Genomic DNA, 21,962 nt, shown 5'->3' on the forward strand with positions numbered 1-21,962 from the left:
GGAATTTATCACACATTATTTTCTGTTACATAAAATACTCTTAAGACTTTATCTTTATGTATTTTACAAGTCAAAGATGGGGCACTTCCACCGCAGGACCCACAACCACTCAATGTTAGGATAGGGAGGGACCCTAGAGAAGATAGCATCCACCACCTCATTTTCCAGATGAGGACAATTTACTACCTCTGAATCAAACCCATACCCTCTGGCCTTATTCCAGACTGAATGGGAGGGTGTGTTTGAGTGAGTGGGGTGAGTGGGTGTGAATGAGTGTGTGTGTGACACACTCACACACACACACCAGCTCTTGTGCAGATGTCTCACATTCAGAAACATGAATGATAGTGAGGAAATGCAGGAGTGATAGAAAGTCACAGGAATTGGTTTTCACAGGACTTTGGCTATAGTGGACTGTTAAGTTGTTCCCCCAGGCCCAAGGACTAGCTACTGAGAGTAAGTTTCTAAACTCAGCAGGCAGCTTGAGGTTAGGATTCATTGAGGAAACAAATCCCCAAGCAGCTAGCTTGGCCTTCCCTCCCTTTCCCAGCCAGGAACTCAGTGTGCAGCGTCATAGCTTTGGGGTCCTGAAGCTGGATGTATTTGGATAGTAGAAGCAGCCACAGGGGCCTTCAGCAAACAGTACAGAAGCAAAATGTCCTCGTGGGGCCCAGAGAATTGGGAGCGAAGAACCAAGCTCACTGGGCCCCTCTTTTGAGATCTCTATGATGCTGCAGTGGTTGAGCTATGATTCAAAGGGAAAATATGTTGTTTGAGAAAGATAAAGGTATATGCTCTTAACATATACAAAAGATAGGATGTTCATCATTTACAGAATCATTTACAAGCCAGCAACTGTGACTGCTGCTATGGCAAAATTTAGTTGTTCCCCATTGTCTGCTCTGCCCTTCTGCCATATGCCATAGTGATTGACATTGTTTGTTGGGGTCAAGGACCCTCATAATAAGGACTACAGTCCCAGTCTCCTTTGCTGTTTGGTTCTGGCAAATGATGTATAAGTGAAATTGTTGCATAGTAGCTTCTGGAAATCTTGTTTAAAAGACAGCACATTTGCACACTTTGCTTACTCTTTTTCTTCAGCCCTTTGTCCATTCTGCTGCCTAGAAAATAGATTCTGCCACCCTGGCCAATGAGTTTGAGGCTCACTTACTGTGGAGGAGCAACAAAACAGAACCTCATGTACCATCCCCATAAACTTTCAGAGAGGACAGAGAAACAAATTGTCTTATTTTACCTACTGTTAGTTTAGGACTGTTATCAGCTGCACTGAATCTAATCCTAAATAATACAGTTTCTTTACCTATGTTATTTCCTTCAATTCTCATACTGATGCCATGAAATAAGTACAGTCATGCCCATTTTTTAAGTAAGGAAAGTAAAGCTCAGAGAGGCCAAGCAGCCAACCCAGGGCTCTCTGGCGCCAACGCTAGTGCTCCTCCCTGACGCACACCACCTCTGGTCATTTATTGGCAGATCATCAGAGAGGGCCTGTTAACAAACAACTCAAGACTAAGTCAGCCTCCTCTGTACTGCCTCTGAAAGCCCCAGGAGAGGTTCGCTGTGGTGCCATGTGGAGCTCAGAGCTCTCAGCAGAGGGCGCTGCTCAGGTTGCTGATTCCCTGCAAAATATAGGCTTCTGGCCGCACGCGCATTTGTGTGTGTGTGTGTGTGTGTATGCGCAGTTACACAGCACATGGCAAGCTTCTTAATTAAGACTGTTAACATGTGTGAAAATTCATTTGCATTTAATGAACACTATAACGCTGTTTACAATGGAGAAAAATGGAAAACCCACATGTCCCACACACTGAGAGAATAGTTAAATAAATCCAAGCAGTGGGATAGTGTTTAGACATTAAAAATGACAATGTAGATTTATATTTATAAACATGGATATGTGTTCATAATGTTATTGAGTGAAGATAGCAGTTTTCAAGGCACATTCTGAATATAATCTTGTTTGGATAAGAACCAAATGTTATTGGTGGTTATCTCTAAATGACTGGATGATATTTTTCCTTTCATCTTATTTGTGTTTTCTAATTTTTATTTAATAAGCACACATGACTTGTGTGATTTTTTAATGTTTAAAGATGTTTTCTTACTAGATCGATCAGGGAATGACTAGTGGAAAACAAAGCTAGTGGTCAGTGACTTCTTGCAGGTGGCTGCGACAGGGACCTCTGAGTACCCAGAGCCTCACCTAGCCCTCCACTCAAGGGTCAGTTTGAAATGTCTGTCAGCTACAAACCCAGGAGGCACAGTGTATTTCCCCACCCTCCTGCTGCAGGCAGATTCAGGGCCCCGCTTCCCCGAGGGCTGAGGTACCTGTGGGGGCGGGAGCCCCCCTGCGCCCTCAGGGCACTCAGGGAGCATGGTGAGCTTCTCTCGGCTGCTGCACTTGCAGGAGGGCGAGGGATTGTCTGCCGTCCAGTTCTGCTTCTGGAACAGGTGGGTGACATTTGGGGACACGGAGGGAGTCTTCCAGGGGGTTGTATTGCCACAGGGGTACTCCCTCATGGAAGGCAAGAAAATATTTCACAATCAGCTCCAAAGTTGATAAAAATACCTAGAGATGAGAAATAGAGCCCAACCCTCTCCTAAGCCTTCCCTCCTCCTCCTCCGACCCATGTATTTTCTTCTATTCTTGAAAGTCAGTTTGTGTTCAAGAAAAATCAAAACTAGAATTTTTGTTGATTGACTAGGTGTGGGGCTGGGGAATAATTATCTAGCTTGTGGATGGTTTTATCTCTCTTTTCTCTTCTGGCAGCTCTAGTGGTTAAGAGACAGAACAAATAAAAGAGAAAATTGAAATTAGCCTATTTTGGTACTTGTCAATAGCTCTGGAAGAGACTGGATGAGAGAAGCAGTTAAAATTATATTGAAGTTTAGGATTCTTGGTGGATTTTACCTGCTCTCTCTAGTTCCCTTTTCTATACTTAAAGCAACAATTGGAAGTTGGCCATATGTGATGAGTGCCATTCTAGGTCCAAATACACAAAAACACATTCCTCACCTCCCTCCTTCTCCTGTTCAGATTCCTTTCAAATAAGTTGTGGGAACCATATGTCAACACAGTATGGAACTTTCTGTATTAAGAACTATAGAAATATAGAGCTGTCCAGTGAGGCCCGGGCCTCCTGAGAGGTCTGAGCACCCTTGCACTCAGGTGCTGCAGGAGAGGCTGGGGGAGTGCTGGTCAGGGAGAGGGCTGACTGTGTAACTCAGAGCAGGATGGAGATGGGGGCTTTGGCCAGCCCGGCCGTCCCAGGACCCCACCATCAGGCTCTTCTGGAGCAGCGGTTGGTGTTATGGCAGGGGTATGGAGGGACTTACAGAAGCCACTCTTCCTTCAGGCAGCGGTTGCCAAAGCCAGGCTTGTTCAGGAGGACATCTGCAAGTGCTGCGAGCTGCTCACTGCCTGGCTGGTCCATGCTAGACAGAGAGAGGGGGGCTTATGCTATGGACACAACTGGGATGGAGGGCAGAGCAGCCAACATGAAACTCAACACGCGTTACTGAATGGCTATCCCATACCAGACATGTACACAAGGCACAGAATACTGCCTTGAGATGGTTACAGGCCTCCTGGGAAGAGGGCAGGTGACTCAGACATGATGTCTGAGAGTGATCTGACAGCATATCATGTCTGTGCATCAAGATTTGGAGTTTCAACCCTTTCCCTTCTTTTTCCTTATTCCTGATGGTCCTGGTTGTACCCTGGGATCACCTTTCCCAAATGGCAGGTACATTAACTTTCTTCTGGAGGGCAGCTCCAGGACCTCTACCTCTGGTGACTGTCCCACAGAGTGGGAAGGCCAGGACCCCACCCAGCGGCATGTGACCCAGGAGCCCCACCACCCATGGAGGTGAATGATGACCTTTGGGGAGGAGTCTACAGACCTGAAGAAGGTGTACTGCTGCCCATATATCCAGGGGTGAAGGGTCAAGGCGGGATATTCACCAAATGGAGGGATGATGATGGAAAGCATCAGAGCCCAAAACACGAAAGTGGCTGGAAGCACAATCTGTGGGAAAATGAACAGGCAATATGGGCTGTTGCAAATGGTGTGTTAAGGACACACACACACACACACACACACACACACACACACACACACACACACACACACTCATTCTTTTATCCTGCAGCCTCATGAAGGGACCCTGGTGGAGTGAGGTGTCTGGGAAACATCACAGGGAGGGTGTGTAAAGGAGGATGTTCAGGAAAAAACAGAACGTTCTGGTAACACTGAAGAATGGTTGAAGTAGGCCAACACTGAACACTGAAGTAGGCCCATGTTCAGCCAGAAGTGAGCCAGAATTTCTGCTTCTGAATAAAAAGTATCAAAGGAAAAGAAGAGGACAGTGACCTTGATGGAAAGGGTCATTGCAAAAATGAATGAAAGTCATTGAAAACATGACTTTACCCTTCATGTAAACATAAAAACAATATTAACATATTCAGTATTATTCTATTTTCTCTGCTAACACTTACAAAGAAGCTTTGTGTTCCTGAGAATCAAAATTAAGTGTGGCAAGGAGGAACCAAAGCGGACAGAACTGAAAGCGGGTGCTCAGTGCTGCGTTTGAGCTCACTGTGCTCGCCCCGCGTGCGAGAAAGCCTGGGAGAGGAGGAGAGGCCGGAGGGGCGCCAGCAGGCCGGGCACTGGCGCCCGAGCCCCGCCAGAGGCCGGCGGAAGTACCTGGGCCAGGAAGTCCTTGCGGCTGCGGGCGGCGTGGTGGAAGCGCTTCACCAGCAGCGCCTGCACGTGCTGGACGAGGAGCCGCGCGCCCGTGTGGAGCCGCTGGCCGTGCCCGTGTGGGGAGGGCTGGCCCTCCGGGTGAGCGGCCGGCTCTCTGGCGGAGCCCCTGGGGTGCTCGCTGGCCTTCTCCCGAGGACCCAAACAGGGGTGTCGGAGGTTGTCTTTGTTCTGCTGAGTGCCATCTGGTTTGGAACATGGAATTACTAATTCAGAACACTCACAAAATATGGATCTCATATGCCTTTTTTTTTCTCACTGCACTGGTTTTCCCTTTATCTAAATCACCAATAGCATATCAAGCCCAGGTAGGTTAGTAAAACTTTAAAAAATCCTATCTTCTGTTGTAAATCATCTATAGACAGAATTGTCTGACATAGCATAACAAGTCTCTAAGAGAACAAGATCTGAATGCAGTGACAGAAAGATTTCAAACATATACCTAAAAGTAAAAAAAAAAAAAAAAAAAAAAAGGGGAGTTGCACAACGGTATGTGTAATAAGATCGTATTAGAGAGCATGTGTATCATACACAAAGAAAGGTATTTTATATGTACACACACACAGGTAACCGCAAAGCTCTGGAGGAACACCCGCCACCCACCAACCACTGAAGGGTGTTGCTCGGCAGGGGCAGAGCTGGGTAAGGGGCAGGGGATGAAGGGGGAAGTGACTTTAGCCTTTTTTTGTATTATTTGAATTATTTAACAATATTTTCATGTATAAGCCTGTGTACCTAGAAAAAGTAAGAAAGTTAGTTGACTTGGTTCTTTCTAAATTCTTAGAAGCCACTGAGAAGGGGTGGGAAGACGAGTGAGCAAGGAGTCAGATCTGCGTTTGAATCCTGACTCTTACTAGACGCATAAATCTGGCTAAGTGACTCCACCTGTCTGAATCTGCGTTTTCTTATCTGTCAGATAAAAATGAGAACATTTCACAGGGTTGTTAAGATTAGATGAGCTAACACATGTGAGGGTGCTTTATAAACCTTCCTAAGTCATCAGTTATGTCACAGCTATCATTTATTATCACTGATTAATATTCATTTGCAGAATATGTCAGACATAAAGGGAGAGCCTACGGGACCGGGACTGGGACTGCTGGCTGGTCCCCAGTTGCTTTCTTAATCCTCCCAAAGTCCTGCAGGACAAAGGCAGCTGCGAAGGGAGGTGGGTCAGCCCAGCCAGCCTTTCAGCTAATGGTCGGGGTCAGTGCAGCAGGCTGGGCTGCTCAGAGGGTGGACAACTTCTGCAGGCACTACCCAGTGCCAAAGTCCCACCGGCTTTCCAGATCTGGTCTCAGTTTGATGTCTGCTGTAGCTGCCTCTCCCTCAGGTATGATCTCCCCTGCCTCTCCTCAAGTCTACCTTACAATCCTTGCGCTGTCCCTGTTGCTGCACCCAGACTGGAGCCCACTGTCCCGGCCAGAGCTGAGGGCTTCGGTCGGTGCAGCATAGCTTGTGAGCCCCTGACTTTCTGCTGCCTGTTAGTGGTCACTGGTTGTGAGCCCCTCCCTTTAGAGGTGGCATTGACCCTCTTAGTAGCTTGCAATTTGTGACCCTAAAGGACATCTATAGGTTCCTTCAGACTTAGGAGACAAGATCAGAAAATGTTCTGCTCTAAAACTGAGATAATTTAAAACAAATGCATTTAGTCATTTGAAAAACAGAGGTTGTGAGATTATGGAGTCAAGGATCTTAGATTTTAGAGCTAAGACCAGGGAAGAAAAGTTAGAAATCTGTGATTTAAGGCAAGTCATCCAACCTGTGTGAGCTGTTTCCCGCAGACAGGGTAAGTCCTTGCCCTACCAGCCTCATGAGATTTTAGTGACCATCGGATAAACACTGTATGTTGTTGAGTACTTTGTCAAGTATAAAGGACTAAACAAGTCTGAGGTAAGAGATGATTTATAAATGTTGGGATTAGGATGTTGCTGAATCTTAATCAGAAATTGCATACTGTGTTAAGACTTGGCATGTATTACCTCATTTAATTCTTTCAACACCCTTAAAAGGTGATACTGTAATTATCCCCATTTTTGCAGATAAGGAAATTGAGGTACAAAAAGGCTATTTACCCATAGTCACTCAGTTAGCAAATTATGGAGCTCAGTGTACATTCAGATTTGTATATTTTATTGTATGTGCCTTGATATAAAAAAAATCATTTTAAAAAAGAGGCAGAAAAACAAAGCAAATTAACAGAGCTCAGCTGTTTGGTCAGCTTTGGTGTTTGGCTTGCCTCACTCCAGGGGCTACACTCTTAACCTCTACTCTTGACTGTTTTGAACATCCTAGTCTATGTCCAGGCTGACCAATGTTATGATATGTAATTTATTCTCCTGAGGGGACCTAATTATTAAGGAGTATTCTGGGCAGATCTAATATCAGAATCTAATATAAATTAGCATATTTTCATTCTGGTCTTGGTTAATGTAAGGTGTTGCCTTTGGGTAAGCTGACAGACTTCAATTCCTGTGTCTGTAAAGCTGGAAAGAAAACTTGGGCCCTGTGGTGGGCAGCCTCCGCCCCTCCAGAGGCCTACCCTTCATTCCCTACTCTGTCAGGATGGCCGCCTCTTCTGGCCACCAAACAACCTATCTGGGTCATGGAGCATGTTTGGGTTGGTAAATTTAACCATTGGTTGTTCAAGGCATAAAATAAACAAATTTCTGGCATCACTTATAAAGCAAAATGAAGACCATAGGATCTTAAGAACTGGCATCAGAAAGCCTACAGGGAGGGAACAGTGTTTGCACAGGATAATGCTGTGGTATGTCATGCCAGGCAGAAGGAGTGACGGTGGCAGGAGCTCCTTCCTCAGCTTTGTCCCTGAGCAGGACAGAGGAAAGCCAGTGGGAGAGAGAGAGGAGCAGGAGGAGGACTTGATCAGTGTGTGTTCATGCCTTTTGTCCCACCAAAAGTGACTGTGCTGTGGCAGTAACCCCTCCTGCACGGCCATCTCCCGACCCTCGCCCTCCAAGTGAGTCTAGTGCACTCGTGAATGCTGGGAGGGGCCTGGTGTTCTGGTAGAGATCACAGAAAGGGCTGGTTACTACTGCCCAGGCTTTCACAGGCAGAAGGCAGCCGCCCAGAATCCACAGGAATTATGGTCTCCCCAGTTTCAAAATTCCACAGGGTACTAAAGAGGGCTCATAATAATTTTATCCCCATCTCAAAGGGGCCAGGAGATTCAGCTGGTATCTGGACTGTATTTACTGTCACTGTTACCCCTTAGGACTCTGCAGGCTGTCACCCATGCAGACGGGAGTGTGTCAGAGGCCCGTGGAGATAAGAGGGGGAGATGAGGATGGTGACGGGGCAGGAATCAGACCGGGAAGTGGGATGAGAAGCTTGGGGATGGTGGAGCTCCCAGTCTGACTTCCTGAAAAATCTTGTCTCTAATTAGAGACTTCCCACCCCGACCTGATTCCATTTGTCGTTCTTTGTCATGCAAAGGACAAGAATACAAAATGACTGTTATTTGGGGTTCAGATAAATACCCTGGAGAAGTATTTTCCTGCTTTGTTGTTTCAAGAGTTTTTTTCCTTAGACATTCAGGATAGAACCTGGGGATGTGGGGAGGGAACAAGCTACACACTTGGCACCATACCAGCAAACAGAGTTCCTGAGTCAGAATCCCCCGTGACCTTCAGAAAAATCTGTCAAGAAGGAAAAAAAAGAGGGTTTGGTGTAGGCATTTCCACTCTCAGAAAAATTAAAGCAAGCTCAATTTTGCTGGGTATTGCTTCATAATGGGAAGAAAATACATTATGACTCTATCTAAGAAACAGTCTTCTATAAATACAAAAGAATATGCACACAGTGACCAAAACTGCATAAAATATGTATACATTTGAACAAAGACAGGAGGAAGTAAGCCAAAAATGAAGATAGTAGCTATGACCTGGTGGGGAATTATGACTTTTTGCCTTTGTAAAACTTCCCTCCAGTGTTAGACTTTTGCAAGGAACTGCCTCTTCTGGAACCTGACAAGCCAGTGGAATCTGCCTTACCTCTTCCAGGGGAGTGTCAGAAATTCCAAAACTGCTGAGCCCCATGTCAGCCAGCGTCTCCTCCAGCTCTCTGAAAAGGCTGGCATATGCTCTCTGCTTGAAATTCTTATTTGGAAGAAGGAAGATAAGTTCCTGACCAATGCATTCCACTAGTTTTGCCTCAGGGACATGGTGGTGAACCATATCTATCAGCTCATTCACATCCCCTAGGACAAGAAAAGTGACTGATATCAACTCTGTTTTCCAGAACCGGACTGCCAGCCTGCTTGGGTGTCCTTTCTCCCACCATCCACTTGAGGAAGGGACATTTTGTTTCTTGGTAGTGACCCTTGTGGAGACCTGACATGGTGCTGTGCCCATTTTTAGCTGGTTGGCCTTGTGACACACAGTGAGGGGGAAGTGAGGATGGAGGTAAAAGCAACAGTGCTCCCCACTGACTGGCTGTGTGACCTTGGGGAGGTCGTATACATCCCCATGCCATTTCCTCCTTTGTTCAATCGGATGTTCTGTCCCTTAGAAGCTATGTAACATCAGGCAGGCCGTACCCTAGTTTCTTCATTGGTGTAACACTGTATTGTTATTTGTGAACACTGGATGAGTTAATATACATAAAACACTTAGAATGATGTATGTGGCACATAGGTGAGCATTAGCTGCTATTGTTGTGAATGTCATCTCAGGTGAGTAAGCTCTTGTCATCACTGTTGCTCATGCTTACTCATCAAAACTTTGAGGGTTAAGCCAAAGTTGCTTGCATTTCCCTGGTCTGGCCCAAGTTACCGGAGGATTGCCTGAGTCACATGCTGGGACCTGGTGGCCATGCTGGCTGAGAACTCCCCTTTCTGAGTCACAAAGCCATGCCTGGTCCACCTTTGGAGGACTGTGCCATTTCCCTTGGGATCTCACCTACCTCCACAAACACACAGACAGACAAACCTCTAAACACCCAGCTCTCGAGGAATGCAGAAGGGGGTTGAGAAACTGTGGAGACAGACCGGGCACGGGGAGAGGGTGATGGTGGTGTGTGGGGTGCACAGCAAGAGGCACATGTCCACTATCAAGTACTTACCTCAAACTGTTGGAATTGAATTTTGCATACAAGTGTGTTACTTTAAAAATGGAAAAAATTTAAAACATCCAATTTGAAGAGGCAGTGCCCTACCACACTATCTTGAGAGGAAGCTCAAAGGGAAAGAAATTCCCGGGACTCAGAACCCAGCGTGCGCCTTTGCGCAACAGCCCTCAGTCAGGACCACACCATGGGTTCTTTGCTTTCTTTGTTTTAAAAATGACTCACGTGGAGGGATTCCATGGCTTTCAACCCGATCCTTCTGCCTGGCTGGACTGGAAGACTTGTTTTATGTCAGACCTCTGGGTTGGACTCATTGTTTTTACCCGGGGGGGAGGACTTCATCCAGGGCTGGAAGGCTCCTTGGGGAGGAAGCTGCCCCGCCTGACAGCTCTCTAGGGGTCACGTTCATTGTTCTCTTAGGAAGGAAATCGAACCTGAAGCTGCTGGATTCCCAGGAATTGTGTCGAGGACGTGTGTGTCAGCCTCTCCAGAAGTAGTCCTTTAAGTAAGCAGGGTTTTCAGCGTCCGACAGGGAGGCCTGCGGGTGCGCGTGTGAGGAAAAAGCCTTCCCAGGAGCTAACTGGGGTTAGGAATGATTCCTTCTCTTGTTTGGGGAATAACTACTCACTGTACTTCCTACCACTCACGGCATCCTTATTCTATTCAAAGAAAATAAACATTTTTTAGAAATAAAGTAATAAAAAATATCACTCCAGCCACAGACCCTGATTCCAAATTGACTTTGGTGCACCACTGAATTCATTTTTAAAATGATAAATTTCTTCACCAAGATTTCTCTTGGGAGGAAACTTCCAGAAACAGGGAGCGATCCATAGCAAGGCAGGTGAGGAAAAAGACACAGAACTGTCATCCTAAAAGGATGTGTTCGTGTTCCCCACAGGTTCTGTCAGTGCAAAGACAAATGAGAGAATAACTGTGAAGCAGCTCTTGGCTTGGCTTTTTCCCTCAAATTTCAAGCATAGTACGTAAATAATGTCTACTTTTTCTTGTTTTACCAAATTTTAGTTAGTAAATTCCTCATATTTAGAAAAATATTGTGCTCAATAGGAAACTTTTTTTCTTTGAAAAGCAGATACTTTCCCCCCTTCATTAACCTGAGTCAGTCTGTAGATTTAATTTTGTTCCTATTTAGGGATTGGGGTGTATGGTATTCCACGTGTAAAGACACCCCAGTAGTGGGATGGGAGGCAGGCCTTACTGGAGAATGGCAGCACTCTGCGTCCCTGAGGTCAGATCCCAAGGGGCAGCACTACAATGAGAGCATCTCCCTGGAGGCAGGGGTGCCCCTGATGCGGTTTAGTGCACCCGAATTCATGGGAGAATTGTTGGAAAGCTGGGAGGCCGAGGGGAAAGTTAGGAGTGTAGCAGTGTTGTGCACTCTTCCACAGACGTGGTATCCACACCATGCAGTCTGACCTGAAGAGTTCCCTCAGAGAGCAGAGGGCCACCGTGGCCGCACCAGAGGGCTGCCCTGGGCCCCTATGGGAGCCTTTTTTCCAAAGGGGAAGGAACGCTGCCCAGAGCCAGGGCAGGAGGAGCCCAGGAATGGAGGCTAATGTGAGCACAGGCAAGGAGTGAATGAAGACTGGATTCCTCATTAAAGGGAGGAGGACTTTAGACTTTTAAAATCCCATGAGTTTTAAAATCCCTTTGTGAATGTTGGAGGACAAAGAAGCTCAAAGAAAAAACTGAGCAACTGCAGGATCACGGGCTTGGTACACAAGAGCATTTGTTCTCTTGCTCCCATTAACATGGGTTCCAACAGGACACACCCAGCAATACCAAGATGATTGCCAGACAAGAATGGAGACTGGGCCTGCCCTGGTCCTTACCATCCAAGACTTGCTCTGGAATTAGCTCGTCCACGTGGGCTGGACACCTCACCGAGAAACCCTTAGCGGTACAGCTGCAGGTCCCCTACAACAGAAAGATGCCCGTCATGTCAGTGATAGCATCTCCCTGCTGCCGATCACTGTCACCACCACACCTCATTGGTTCCTCACTGCCAAGTGTGCTCAACACATTTTTTCTGCACCATTTGCATCTATTTCTTCATCTGAACATTTTTGAAGGTGTGACTATTTGATTTTCTCCCAGAGAGTGTGAGGCAAGCTCAAAGAATAGCCAAGTCTCAAAGAACCCCTTCAGCTTGTCATCACTTACGTGACAGCGGCAGGTCTGCAAGAAGTTCTGCTCCTCCCTCCCTGTGGATGCATGCTGGGCTTGGGAATCTACCCAGGCAGGAAACCCCAGGGCAGCCAGACACTTAAACTACAGGGGCTGGAGGCATAAATAATACTGTGAAATAATGAGTGTGACAACTTGAATGTGAGCAGTGCTTGTTCTCAAGGAACCCAGAGCACATTCAAGATACTTTATCTCATTTATTTTTTGCCCCTTCCCTATGAATCAAAAGCAGAGATTATCAGTGTCATTTTCTGGATGCAAAAAAAACAACAATTAAGTAATTTGCCTAGAATGACAGTTTGTCTGCCTTGTGGCCCAGACCTGATCTGGATCTCCTGACTTGCTCAGGGGGTCTTCTACTGGTTGGTGTTTTTTGGCTTCATCATTTTTAGGTTATAGTTTCCATGGAAGCTTTCTCTTAGCTTTCATTTACCAGTGCAATTCAGATTTAATTAGGAACCAAAAATTTTGGAATGAAAAAAGGAAGCTTAAATAACCACTCCCCTTACAACAGTGTAACCTCACAGAATGAGACTCTCCCTTCTATGTTGTACCACACACACGCGTGGTTTAGGATTCTGGAGTATAATAATCTCAGGTTATTTAAAACTAGTTGTTCCATTAGGTGCAAAGCCCCTTGTAGGAAGGTTCAGAATGTCAGTTTCTTAAAATCTGCAAATGGCTCCAGAAATATAGAGGTCGATTCTGACCACCACAGCCTGATCTGGGAAGAACTTCTAGAGTGGCCCCTCTACACTATGCATCCCCGCCCACCAGGATGGGCTCGTGCCCTGGGCGGACACCTGCCTCACAGCCTCTCCTTTGGCTCTGGATGTCCTTCATCTTGCGCACCAGCGTTAAGTAGAAGCCCGTGCCAAAGCAGTTCTTCAGGAAGAGTGGGGTGCCCGAGCAGTAGAGCCGTCCCTGGGAAATGATGGCAATGCGGTCCCCAAGGAGGTCAGCCTCGTCCATGTGGTGAGTCGACATGATGATGGTTCTGCCTGCAGGGCAGAGGTCAGAGGAGTCACTTGTCAAGGGACATACTCCCCTGCCATCCCATTACACGGGCAAAACCACTGGGAGTTAATAGAACAAGTAGTCTGTAAAAGTCCAGAACACTAGAATTGTGGGACAACATCTGATGGGACAACATAATGATGACAGTTAACAGTAGCCTGCACACTGTAAAAGCACTGTCACACTCAGTATCTCTTTGTCAAGCATTGGACCTGATTCAAATAGACCACCACATATGGGACATACATAGGACATACTTATTATTGTCAGTCATCCTCCATTGAGTTCTATATTCTCTGGACCACGAAGCACTCCAGCTACCGTTTTTGCAAAGGACACACACATGCTCACACACATACACACACACCCATTTTAAAAGTAACTGGATATATCATTACAAAAAAATGGTGATGAGGATGGCAAGTTGGCCACAGGACTGAACCGGGCTGTTGATTCCACAGAAGGGCACCCCAGGGTCTGCTGCTTTCTCTCCTGGATCTGCACCCTCTGGTTTTGACAGAGGAGGGACTGCATCTCATTTTGAGACATTTCTACCTGCAGCAGCTCTCTGGAGCACGAATACCTGCATGTTGCCCTCACATCTGGTTCTGAGTGGTCACCAATAGCTATAGAGTTTCTGGGAATATTTGCTGGGGGCTTGGGGAAATTTCACCTAGAGTTGCATCTATTGTTTCAGTTGGAAGAGCTTCTGGTCAGGAGAATTTTCTAGAATATTTTGGGAAATAGGCTGCTCAATCAGTGACTCCCTGCTTATATCTGTTTAAAAATCTCAGGAGGTTTCCACTGGAACTTAGGTTCATCCAAGTCAATGATCAAGTTCCACCCAAGTGTAGTTATGCTGTTACTATACTCAGCTGCAAAACAGCAGGTGTGAGAGAGTGAGGCCCATAGATAGAACCTCAGTGAGAGCACAGGGCACTGAACAATGGCCATTACCTGAGCGATACTTTAGGAGCATGTCCCAGATTGAGCGTCTCGAGTAGGGGTCCACCCCAGAGGTGGGCTCATCCAGAACAACCACCTTAGCATCTCCCACAAAGGCGATGGCGACAGACAGCTTTCTCTGCATGCCACCTAGAGAACAAGGCAGAGGGGTCACAGGGGCTGTGGAGGACAGGAAGAGAAACCCCAGGGCCGGCGGCATAACGGGGTTACCTTAAGTCCTGCAGGGGTTTGATGCTGCCTCCTTAGATGTTTACACAATATTCAAACCCTAATGACGTACAGGCCTCTTTAAATGCATAAAAGGCAATTCCTGCCTCCTAGGACCAGACTGTCTAAAGGCTGTTCTCACATTTTTAGTTCAAACACGTAAACATCAGAACAAATACAGCCCAGGCTACCGCAAGATAAGGCCGCATGTGGGAATGAGCCAGAGGTGGGCTGTTCTTAGATGTTCAAAATAACTTTGTAGACATGTTCCAACTCTTAGGAGGTCTGTCATAAGGCTTCCCCTCTGCGACTGCCCCATACGCTGGGAAACAGTGGATTTGCCACCTGGAGCCCTATCTTTTTCTGATAACAAGCACCTGATAGATCCTGAGCTTCCTCGTTCCTCTTGTGGTGGAGGCCTGTGTCCTCCAACACAGCTTCCATCTCCAGCTGAGCCTCCTCCCAGGACTTGCCTTTCAGCTGAGCATAGAACAGGATGTGTTCAGCCACTGTGAGGCTATGGGGTGGGTAATGAGAAGGGCAACCGCTCAGCAATCCCACCTCTGGCAATTTACCTCAGAGAAATAATCAGCATGAGCACAAAGTTTTAGCAAATCAAGGTGTTCGTTGTAGGGCTTTTTATAATACAAACACAGAACGAAAAACAGACCCTGATAAAATATCTAATAAGAGGGGACAGCTTAAATAGTACATTTATACAATGGGAGAGTATGTAAACATTAAAAATTATTTTATAAAAGAACATGTAATGACATGAAAAGACGTTCATGATTATCTTGGGTTAAAGAAGTCACATTTTTTAAAAGTGGCAGGTGACATAATTGTTAGCAGGGTTCTTCTTTCCTTTACAATTTTAAAGTATATTTGTGTATCTATACATGCATAGGAGAAAGTTCTGAAAAATTATACACCAAGGTGTTTAACAGTGGTTATTTTTGGGTGGTAAAGTTACAGGTAATTAATTTTCTTAATTTAGTCTATATTTCCTTTCTTCCTTTGTTCAATGACCATATATAACTTTTTTAGGTTAGACATAAAAGCAACTGAAAAGTCAGTTTTTAGTGCCTGGCTTAAGAGCGAAGAAGAAACAATGGTCCCCTCCCTTGGTCCCTGAGAGGGAGTACCTCAGGGCTGAGCAACAGGCCCCGACGAGGCCCGCCTGGCAGTGAGGGGGCATCGCACCTCCAAGAGGGGAGGCCTCAGCTCTGAGTGCCAGAGGCACAGCTCCATGTTCTGAGGGACACTTCTCATTGCAAGCAGAGCAAAGTACGTCAAACATGGGTGAAACTAAACCAGAGTATTGCCTCCTGACCCCAATGTTGGCATCCCTGAGCTGGGCTCCAGCGGACATGTGTGTTGGGAACAGGGTGAGGATAAGGCATGGGGAGGGTCTCAGTTCCTGCTCTACTTACTGATGGAACAGTATGTTGTGCTGTGGACACATGCCGAGGCTCTGTCGGACTGCATTCAGGCTGGTCTCAATGTCCTTTCCCCCAATGAGCACTGTCCCTGATGTAGGGGGCAGCAGACCCGTCAGGACGGACCTGCCAAACACAGACATCAGGGGCAGAAAAGATGGCTTGAGGAGCGCTTTGTGGTCGCAGCCCCCACCCCAGGGTCAGTGAGGACTCTCACAGTGATTCCTGCCCCTGCCTCGCAATTGATCTGAAACCATCACTAGTTGTGGAGCCCAGCAGTTTCCCATAAAGGGCTTAGCAGCCCTGTGTACAGCCAGATACTAACGCTGATGACCTCATCTGCCCTTGTACCAGTTTCCTGGTGTCCCAGGCAGGCACTGATGGCCCCCAGGACCCCTGGCCGCAGAGCATTCCTTACAGCCGAAGGTCCCTCCCAGCCCAGCAGTCACAGCTTCTGGCCCTGCAGGGACTTCAAAGGCGCTCTGAGTGTGGGTCCACACTTTGCCTGTTGTCACCATTACAAAGCACGGGGGAAGGAGCTGAATAGGAAGCCTAGGCATTCAGTATGTATTTGTTGATTAACTGACGCCAGGCCTGGGAGTTACCACCAACCATTTCATCTTTGGATCCAAAACAGAAAAAGCCCGATAGCAATGCTGGCCTTTTTTGGAAAATGAGAAATGATGCTGCCATGTTATGTGGTTGTTGTGAGGATTAAGTGAGTTAATACCTGACAGGTACTTAGAACAGTGCCGGCATAAAGTAAAACTAAAAAACATTATTATTTTTTTATTAAACATTGTGTTTCAAACCCCAAGGGAAGTTGCGTTTCAGCAGCTGATGAAGTCATGTGTTTGCCTTTGGGAAGCCCTGGGGTCCTGGAGCCTGGGGCTCTCTGACCATATTAGTTAATAAGGAGAGAAATCAGGTAGATCTAGCTACTCCACCCTGCTCTGCCCCTGAGTTCAGATACTATCTCAGGCTTTCTGAACTTGTACTTAGAAACTGAAATCTCTGTAGATCAGCCACTAGAGGGAAACAGAACCAAATATAATGGCACCAGCCCCACATTCCATTTACACTGCTCCGCCCTCAGAGCACATTCCGAGGCAGGGCGTGCACTGCCGTTCCTTCCTGGGGCTCTGTTAGGAGCAGAAGACTGTGTATCACGTGGGTTCCCTGCCCCTAGAGAGGGCCGCCGCTGATGCTCCTTGGGAAACCTTAGCTGGCTGTGTTCTCCTGCTCAGCAGATGGCGCTCAGGTCTCTTAGAAAGGGGAGGGCAGCTTCCTGAGCTGAAATTTCCATGCAAAGCCTTCATCTTCCCTACTCTTGGCCTTCAACTGCCGGGCGGTTACCCCCACCGGCCCTCTGCACCCTTTTACTTTCTCCAGAACTACAGCCAGCCCTCATGGCAGGAAAAGCAATACTCTGAAAATAAAAAGTACTCCACAGACAGACCTGAAGGCATGTGATGCTGATGGCCATAACTTTTCACCACCATCAGTAATAGTAACACTGGAGATGTTGGGGATGGGGAAACAGGCTCACAGTGTCAGAGACAAGACACAATTGTTGGAGGACCTGGCTCTTGCCCCCACTGAACCGCTACAACTTGGGGACCTCGGGAAAATCACTTCAACTCTTTGGATGTCCACTTCCCCAGCACACAAAAGGGGCAAGGAGCTTCCTCAACCTCCTCTCCAACTTCTTGTAAGGATCAAATAAAACAATATATGCGAGAAAACTTAATGGATCAGCGTTCTTTACACATTCTTGGAACACAAATACAGAGCACACTTTTGTCACTAAAATTCAGTAGGGAGGCATAGACTGCAGCTGATGGGGGCAGAACAGAGCTAGCAAATGACAGGATGGCAACACAGCCTTTTTGCTTGGAGACTCACAAGGTGGCGGTTTTCCCTGCTCCATTGTGGCCGAGCAATGCGGTGATCTGGTTCTCGTAGAAGGTAATGTTAAGACGGTCTACGGCAGGCCTACTATAAGGTTCAAAGATCTTTACCAGATTCTTTACACATACCCCAGGGACCAAGCCTGGAAGCTCACGTTCGAAGAAGGAGTCTTGGAGGAAAAAAATGAACACGATGTAAATATAACACCTTCATGTACTTATTCCCAAAGGGTCTGTCTTCAGACCATTGTCTTCTCCCCGCATGGCTTTAGCTGTGACCTTGATTAGGATGACTGCAGAATATTAATTGTAACAACAGTATCTAACATTTATCGAGATATTACTATGTATGAGACATTATTTCAAGTGCTTTGTATGGAAGACCTCATTTCACCCTTTTATCAGCTCTGTAGTGATAGATGTTATCAAGCTCATGGTTACAGATGAGGAAACTAAGGCACAGAGTCATCAAGTATCCAGCCAAAGCCACACAGCCCATGAATGGCAGAGCTGGGGTTTGAACCCAGAGTGTGCTCACTGCCTCTTTGGAGAGTTAGCCCTTATCTCAGTCTTTAGTCCCAGGTTCTCATTGTGAATGGTCTTCGGGGCATTTCCACATAGATTTCTGCTAGCAGCTCCTCATTTTCTTCCCAGAACATTCTCCTTAGACTCTCCCATGTCCCTTCCTGAAACCACCATTCTCCTAGTTACCTTGGCTCAAATCCTTGAGTCAACTTTGACTAAAGCTGATTTCTTGCTCCTCAGAATTTCAGAGTTTCTCAATTAGCTGGGTAGGACAGTCTACTCTTCCTCATCACTGTCCCTCAAACTCTGCCCCTCCACTTCTACTGTACACCCCCTTCCAGGGCAGCCACTCATGACTGTGGTGTCCCCTTCTCCCTGACCTCCAGTCTCTCTCAGCTTTAGTTCCCTGTACAAAACTATTTAGTTTATCTTAATATCGTAGTTATGAGCCTTTACACCCCTGCAAAAACACTCCCAGTGCTTCTTCTGTCTGTGTCTTCTGGTCTTGCCTATAACCAAGATGGGAACCACCACTGATTTTGGCCTTGGAATTCCTCTCCGGGAGGAAGGTCTTCTCAGAGGCACTGTTGACTGTATGCTAGCTCTCTCAGGACCCACAGGCCACTGACTTCAGCTTTGGGAAGTGGTACTGGGGTGGGCCAGAGGTGTGGAGGCCAGATCCTCTCATACAAAGTCAAGAGTCCTTTTGCTACCTTTCTAAACCCAAGGTGAGGATATTAGGAGCATTCCAGAATCCACAGAGAAATGCATGTGCCTAGGGAATGGAGAACATGGGGAGAAGTACAGAGCTGGTTCAAGAGGGAAGACAGGGGAGGCAAAGGCCAGGGAAACACTTGCAAACCTCGTTTATCATTCAGGAATTATTAGGTAACTTCCACAGTCAGGAAAGGCTTTTGATGGTTGAATGAATGGGCTTCTAGGTTTATAAACCACAGTGAGATGTAGTCATCTCCACTAGACTCGTTTCCCCCCGTGCACAGAAGCATTTATTTTTGTCTTTCCTTATAGATCATATCCGCTTTGAGTCCCAGTGACCCAAGTTATTGTTCTTGCTAAATCCTCGGAAGTCAGCACATTTGTGCAACTCACTTGGGATCTGCCTAAGAAGGACACACACACACACACACCACATACTTGGGACCTGCTTTCTCCAGGAAATATGCGATAATGTCTGGCTGGACCATTCATTCCACACATATGCAGCTGGACCCTCAGGAAGCTATCAGGTTTAACCCTTGTCAACAGAGCCAGCTTCCTGGGTCCCATGTCGTCCTGGTCAGGAGGGGTTCTGCTCTGGTCCTTTGCAGTGTTCAGGGCCTTTCCTTTGCTTCTACTCTGCACTCTCTATTGAGTTCCTTACCATTCATTCCTTCTGGGTGCTCCGGGTCCTCCATTTCCTCTGTTATGGGTTCAGTCCTTTCCAGGGCTCGTTCTTCTCTGGTTGAACACCCTGCACCAATCAGAAGCCATTATTACTCTCCTGGTGGAAGCTGAGAATCAGAAAAGTCAGGAAAAGAAGGGAAAAGAGGGGGGAGTAGAGTTTCCCACCAGAGCTGAAACACAGCCTCCTCAGAAGGCCCAGTCAGCATTCCCAGGGCCCAGCCCTGAGCAGGGCTCTGCCAGCCTCTGACCTGTGGTCTGTAAAGGGGCCACCGGCTGGCCGGGTTATGCTGCCTTTGCTGAGTCCAGAGCGAGTTTTGTAGTAGGCATTTCACCTCATCCTCTTAACATGCCAGGAGGGAACCACAGTGTCAGAAATCATGATTAAAAATAAATTTAGCCTAACCAGGATTGAATTTGAATTGCATTAATTTTCTTTAGCTACCAACAGTACTTCTCACTCCAATCTAAATGATATCAAAGTCATGGTGAACCTTGAGCAAAAGTCTGTTCACAGTGTTATGATGAGCAGCTAGCTTAAATTACAGACTGAGAAATGGTTGATCCGAGAAATCCATTTTTATGGGCGTTCAAGTGTTTGGGATTAACACTAGAGTTGAGCTGGGGTGAAGTACAGGCTTGCGCAAATTGTGAAGTGTGGTGGAAACACACACAAACCCCTTCTCACACTCACGCCTACGCTCACACACACCAGACACACATGCTCACAGTCACTCACACAGGCACACACGCACACATACTCTCTCACACTACCTCCACCCCCACCCTGAGGCATTTTTTGTAAACTTGGCGTTTGGTTTAAAAGGACATCAGGACATCCTGGAAGGGGAAGAGAAGCAGAAGAGTGAGCCAGCCAGAGAGGAAAGCAGAGGCAGGAGGGCGAGCCTGCTGTCGTCAAGCATTTAAGGGCTCCAGCCTCAAGAGCACATAAGCAGGGTGACTTTTTTAACACAGCAGCCGACCGGGGCCTCCCGCTGTCCCCACCGCCCTCTGCAGGTATGCAGGATGTGCGGTGGAGTGGCAAGGCATGGGGCTGGTGGCCAGGGACCCGCCACCTCCAGTACTTCTGTTTCTGCTTCCTGAAGAGTTTTCCCCTCAATTGCTCACCTGCCTTTGGTCACTCTACTAGCTGTCATATGGCACCGATATGTAATCCTCTAGCAGGAGGAAATAGGCTTTTATATTGTTTAGTCACTGGAGTGAGTTTCTTGCCAGGAAATGGGTCCCAGTCCCAGATTTTGTCCCAAGTGGCCAACGGGAACTTGGGTGAGACACTGGATGTCTGCTGGGCTCCATTTCTTCATCTGTGAGGGGAAGGGATTAGGTGGAGGACCTCAGCTATTTTCTGATTTTTGAGAAACGTAGGAATTGGTTTCAGTCTAGCCTGTGAGACAGGTGAGAAATATTTGGCTTGTCTCGGCAAAAATATATGTGATTCATTTTTGAAGGAGCACGTTTGTCTTAAGATTTATTTACTTTTCTGAGAGGCAGAGTATCAGCGGATGCTGTAGAGAAAAAAAAATGCCCATATGTCCTGATATCTATTGAGATTAGAAATATTCCAGGAATATCTTCCTGTGTTGAAATCCCATTTATGATGGATTACAACTTCATTATAGTAGAAATTTAAAATTTATAGACAAAACAGACAAACCAACATAATGGAAAAATACTGAGGTGTCTAAGTGCTGTTTATTTGAACACTAAAAAACAAACAAACCAAAAAACCCACCCATGTCTTGTGAAGGCCCTAGGTTAACCCCCTAGAGAAAACAAACATCTATTTTTGTGCTTAAAAGATGAATCCTGGCCCAGGCCCCATAATACAAAGTAAAGAGCAGGGAGGTGAGGAACAACCAGATTGGAAAGTATTTCCTTGCTCCCGAACCTCCTAGTTCCAGGGGAGTCCCCAGCTCTTCGGTCAGGAATTTTTCTGCCTTCTCATACCTCTCTGAAGAGTCTGTGGTCCCCCCACCCCCCTTCTACGATTCTCCCTTAGCCTCCTGTCCTGTTCAGTAGCAAAGGCACATTTTATCTAAGATGCATTCTGGGCAAATGCCCTTTCAGCCCAGTGACCAAGCACAAGAAAGATCAATACTAGGAGAGCCTGGGAATGTTTGCCTTAGAGATCACAGCTGTGCCGCAACTTCTGGAAGGGCTCTCACCTTGGGAGAACAAATTAACTTATATTTTGAGAAGGTGGAAAGGATTGAAAAAGCAGGAGGGGAGGCAGCAGAAGATGAATGCAAAGGTTCCTTCATGATTCTGTGGATCTCTTTGCTTTAAACTGAGAAGCTGCAAAAGTCATTTCCCCCCGAAGTGGTTTGGCCTTCTTTTACTCAGGTGCTTTAATCCACTGGGCACATGCATATAGGGCACAGGGGATTATCAATATCAGC

The 21,962-nt window shown here is 46.7% G+C and overlaps 1 protein-coding gene across 1 annotated transcript in view; it reads right to left on the bottom strand.

The window, feature by feature from the left end:
* Window positions 1–21,962, bottom strand: part of ABCA4 (ATP binding cassette subfamily A member 4) — a 129,434-nt gene that overhangs the window by 38,918 nt on the left and 68,554 nt on the right. Inside the window, 13 exon segments of the mRNA XM_057499461.1 lie at window positions 2,350–2,536; window positions 3,358–3,456; window positions 3,925–4,049; window positions 4,728–4,969; window positions 8,395–8,443; window positions 8,798–9,003; window positions 11,723–11,807; window positions 12,885–13,078; window positions 14,052–14,189; window positions 14,645–14,784; window positions 15,701–15,832; window positions 17,612–17,786; window positions 19,523–19,612. Coding sequence (XP_057355444.1) covers window positions 2,350–2,536; window positions 3,358–3,456; window positions 3,925–4,049; window positions 4,728–4,969; window positions 8,395–8,443; window positions 8,798–9,003; window positions 11,723–11,807; window positions 12,885–13,078; window positions 14,052–14,189; window positions 14,645–14,784; window positions 15,701–15,832; window positions 17,612–17,786; window positions 19,523–19,612 — 1,862 coding nt within the window.

This window comes from Manis pentadactyla, chromosome 4 (genome assembly GCF_030020395.1).
Source record: "Manis pentadactyla isolate mManPen7 chromosome 4, mManPen7.hap1, whole genome shotgun sequence".
NCBI lineage: Eukaryota > Metazoa > Chordata > Mammalia > Pholidota > Manidae > Manis > Manis pentadactyla.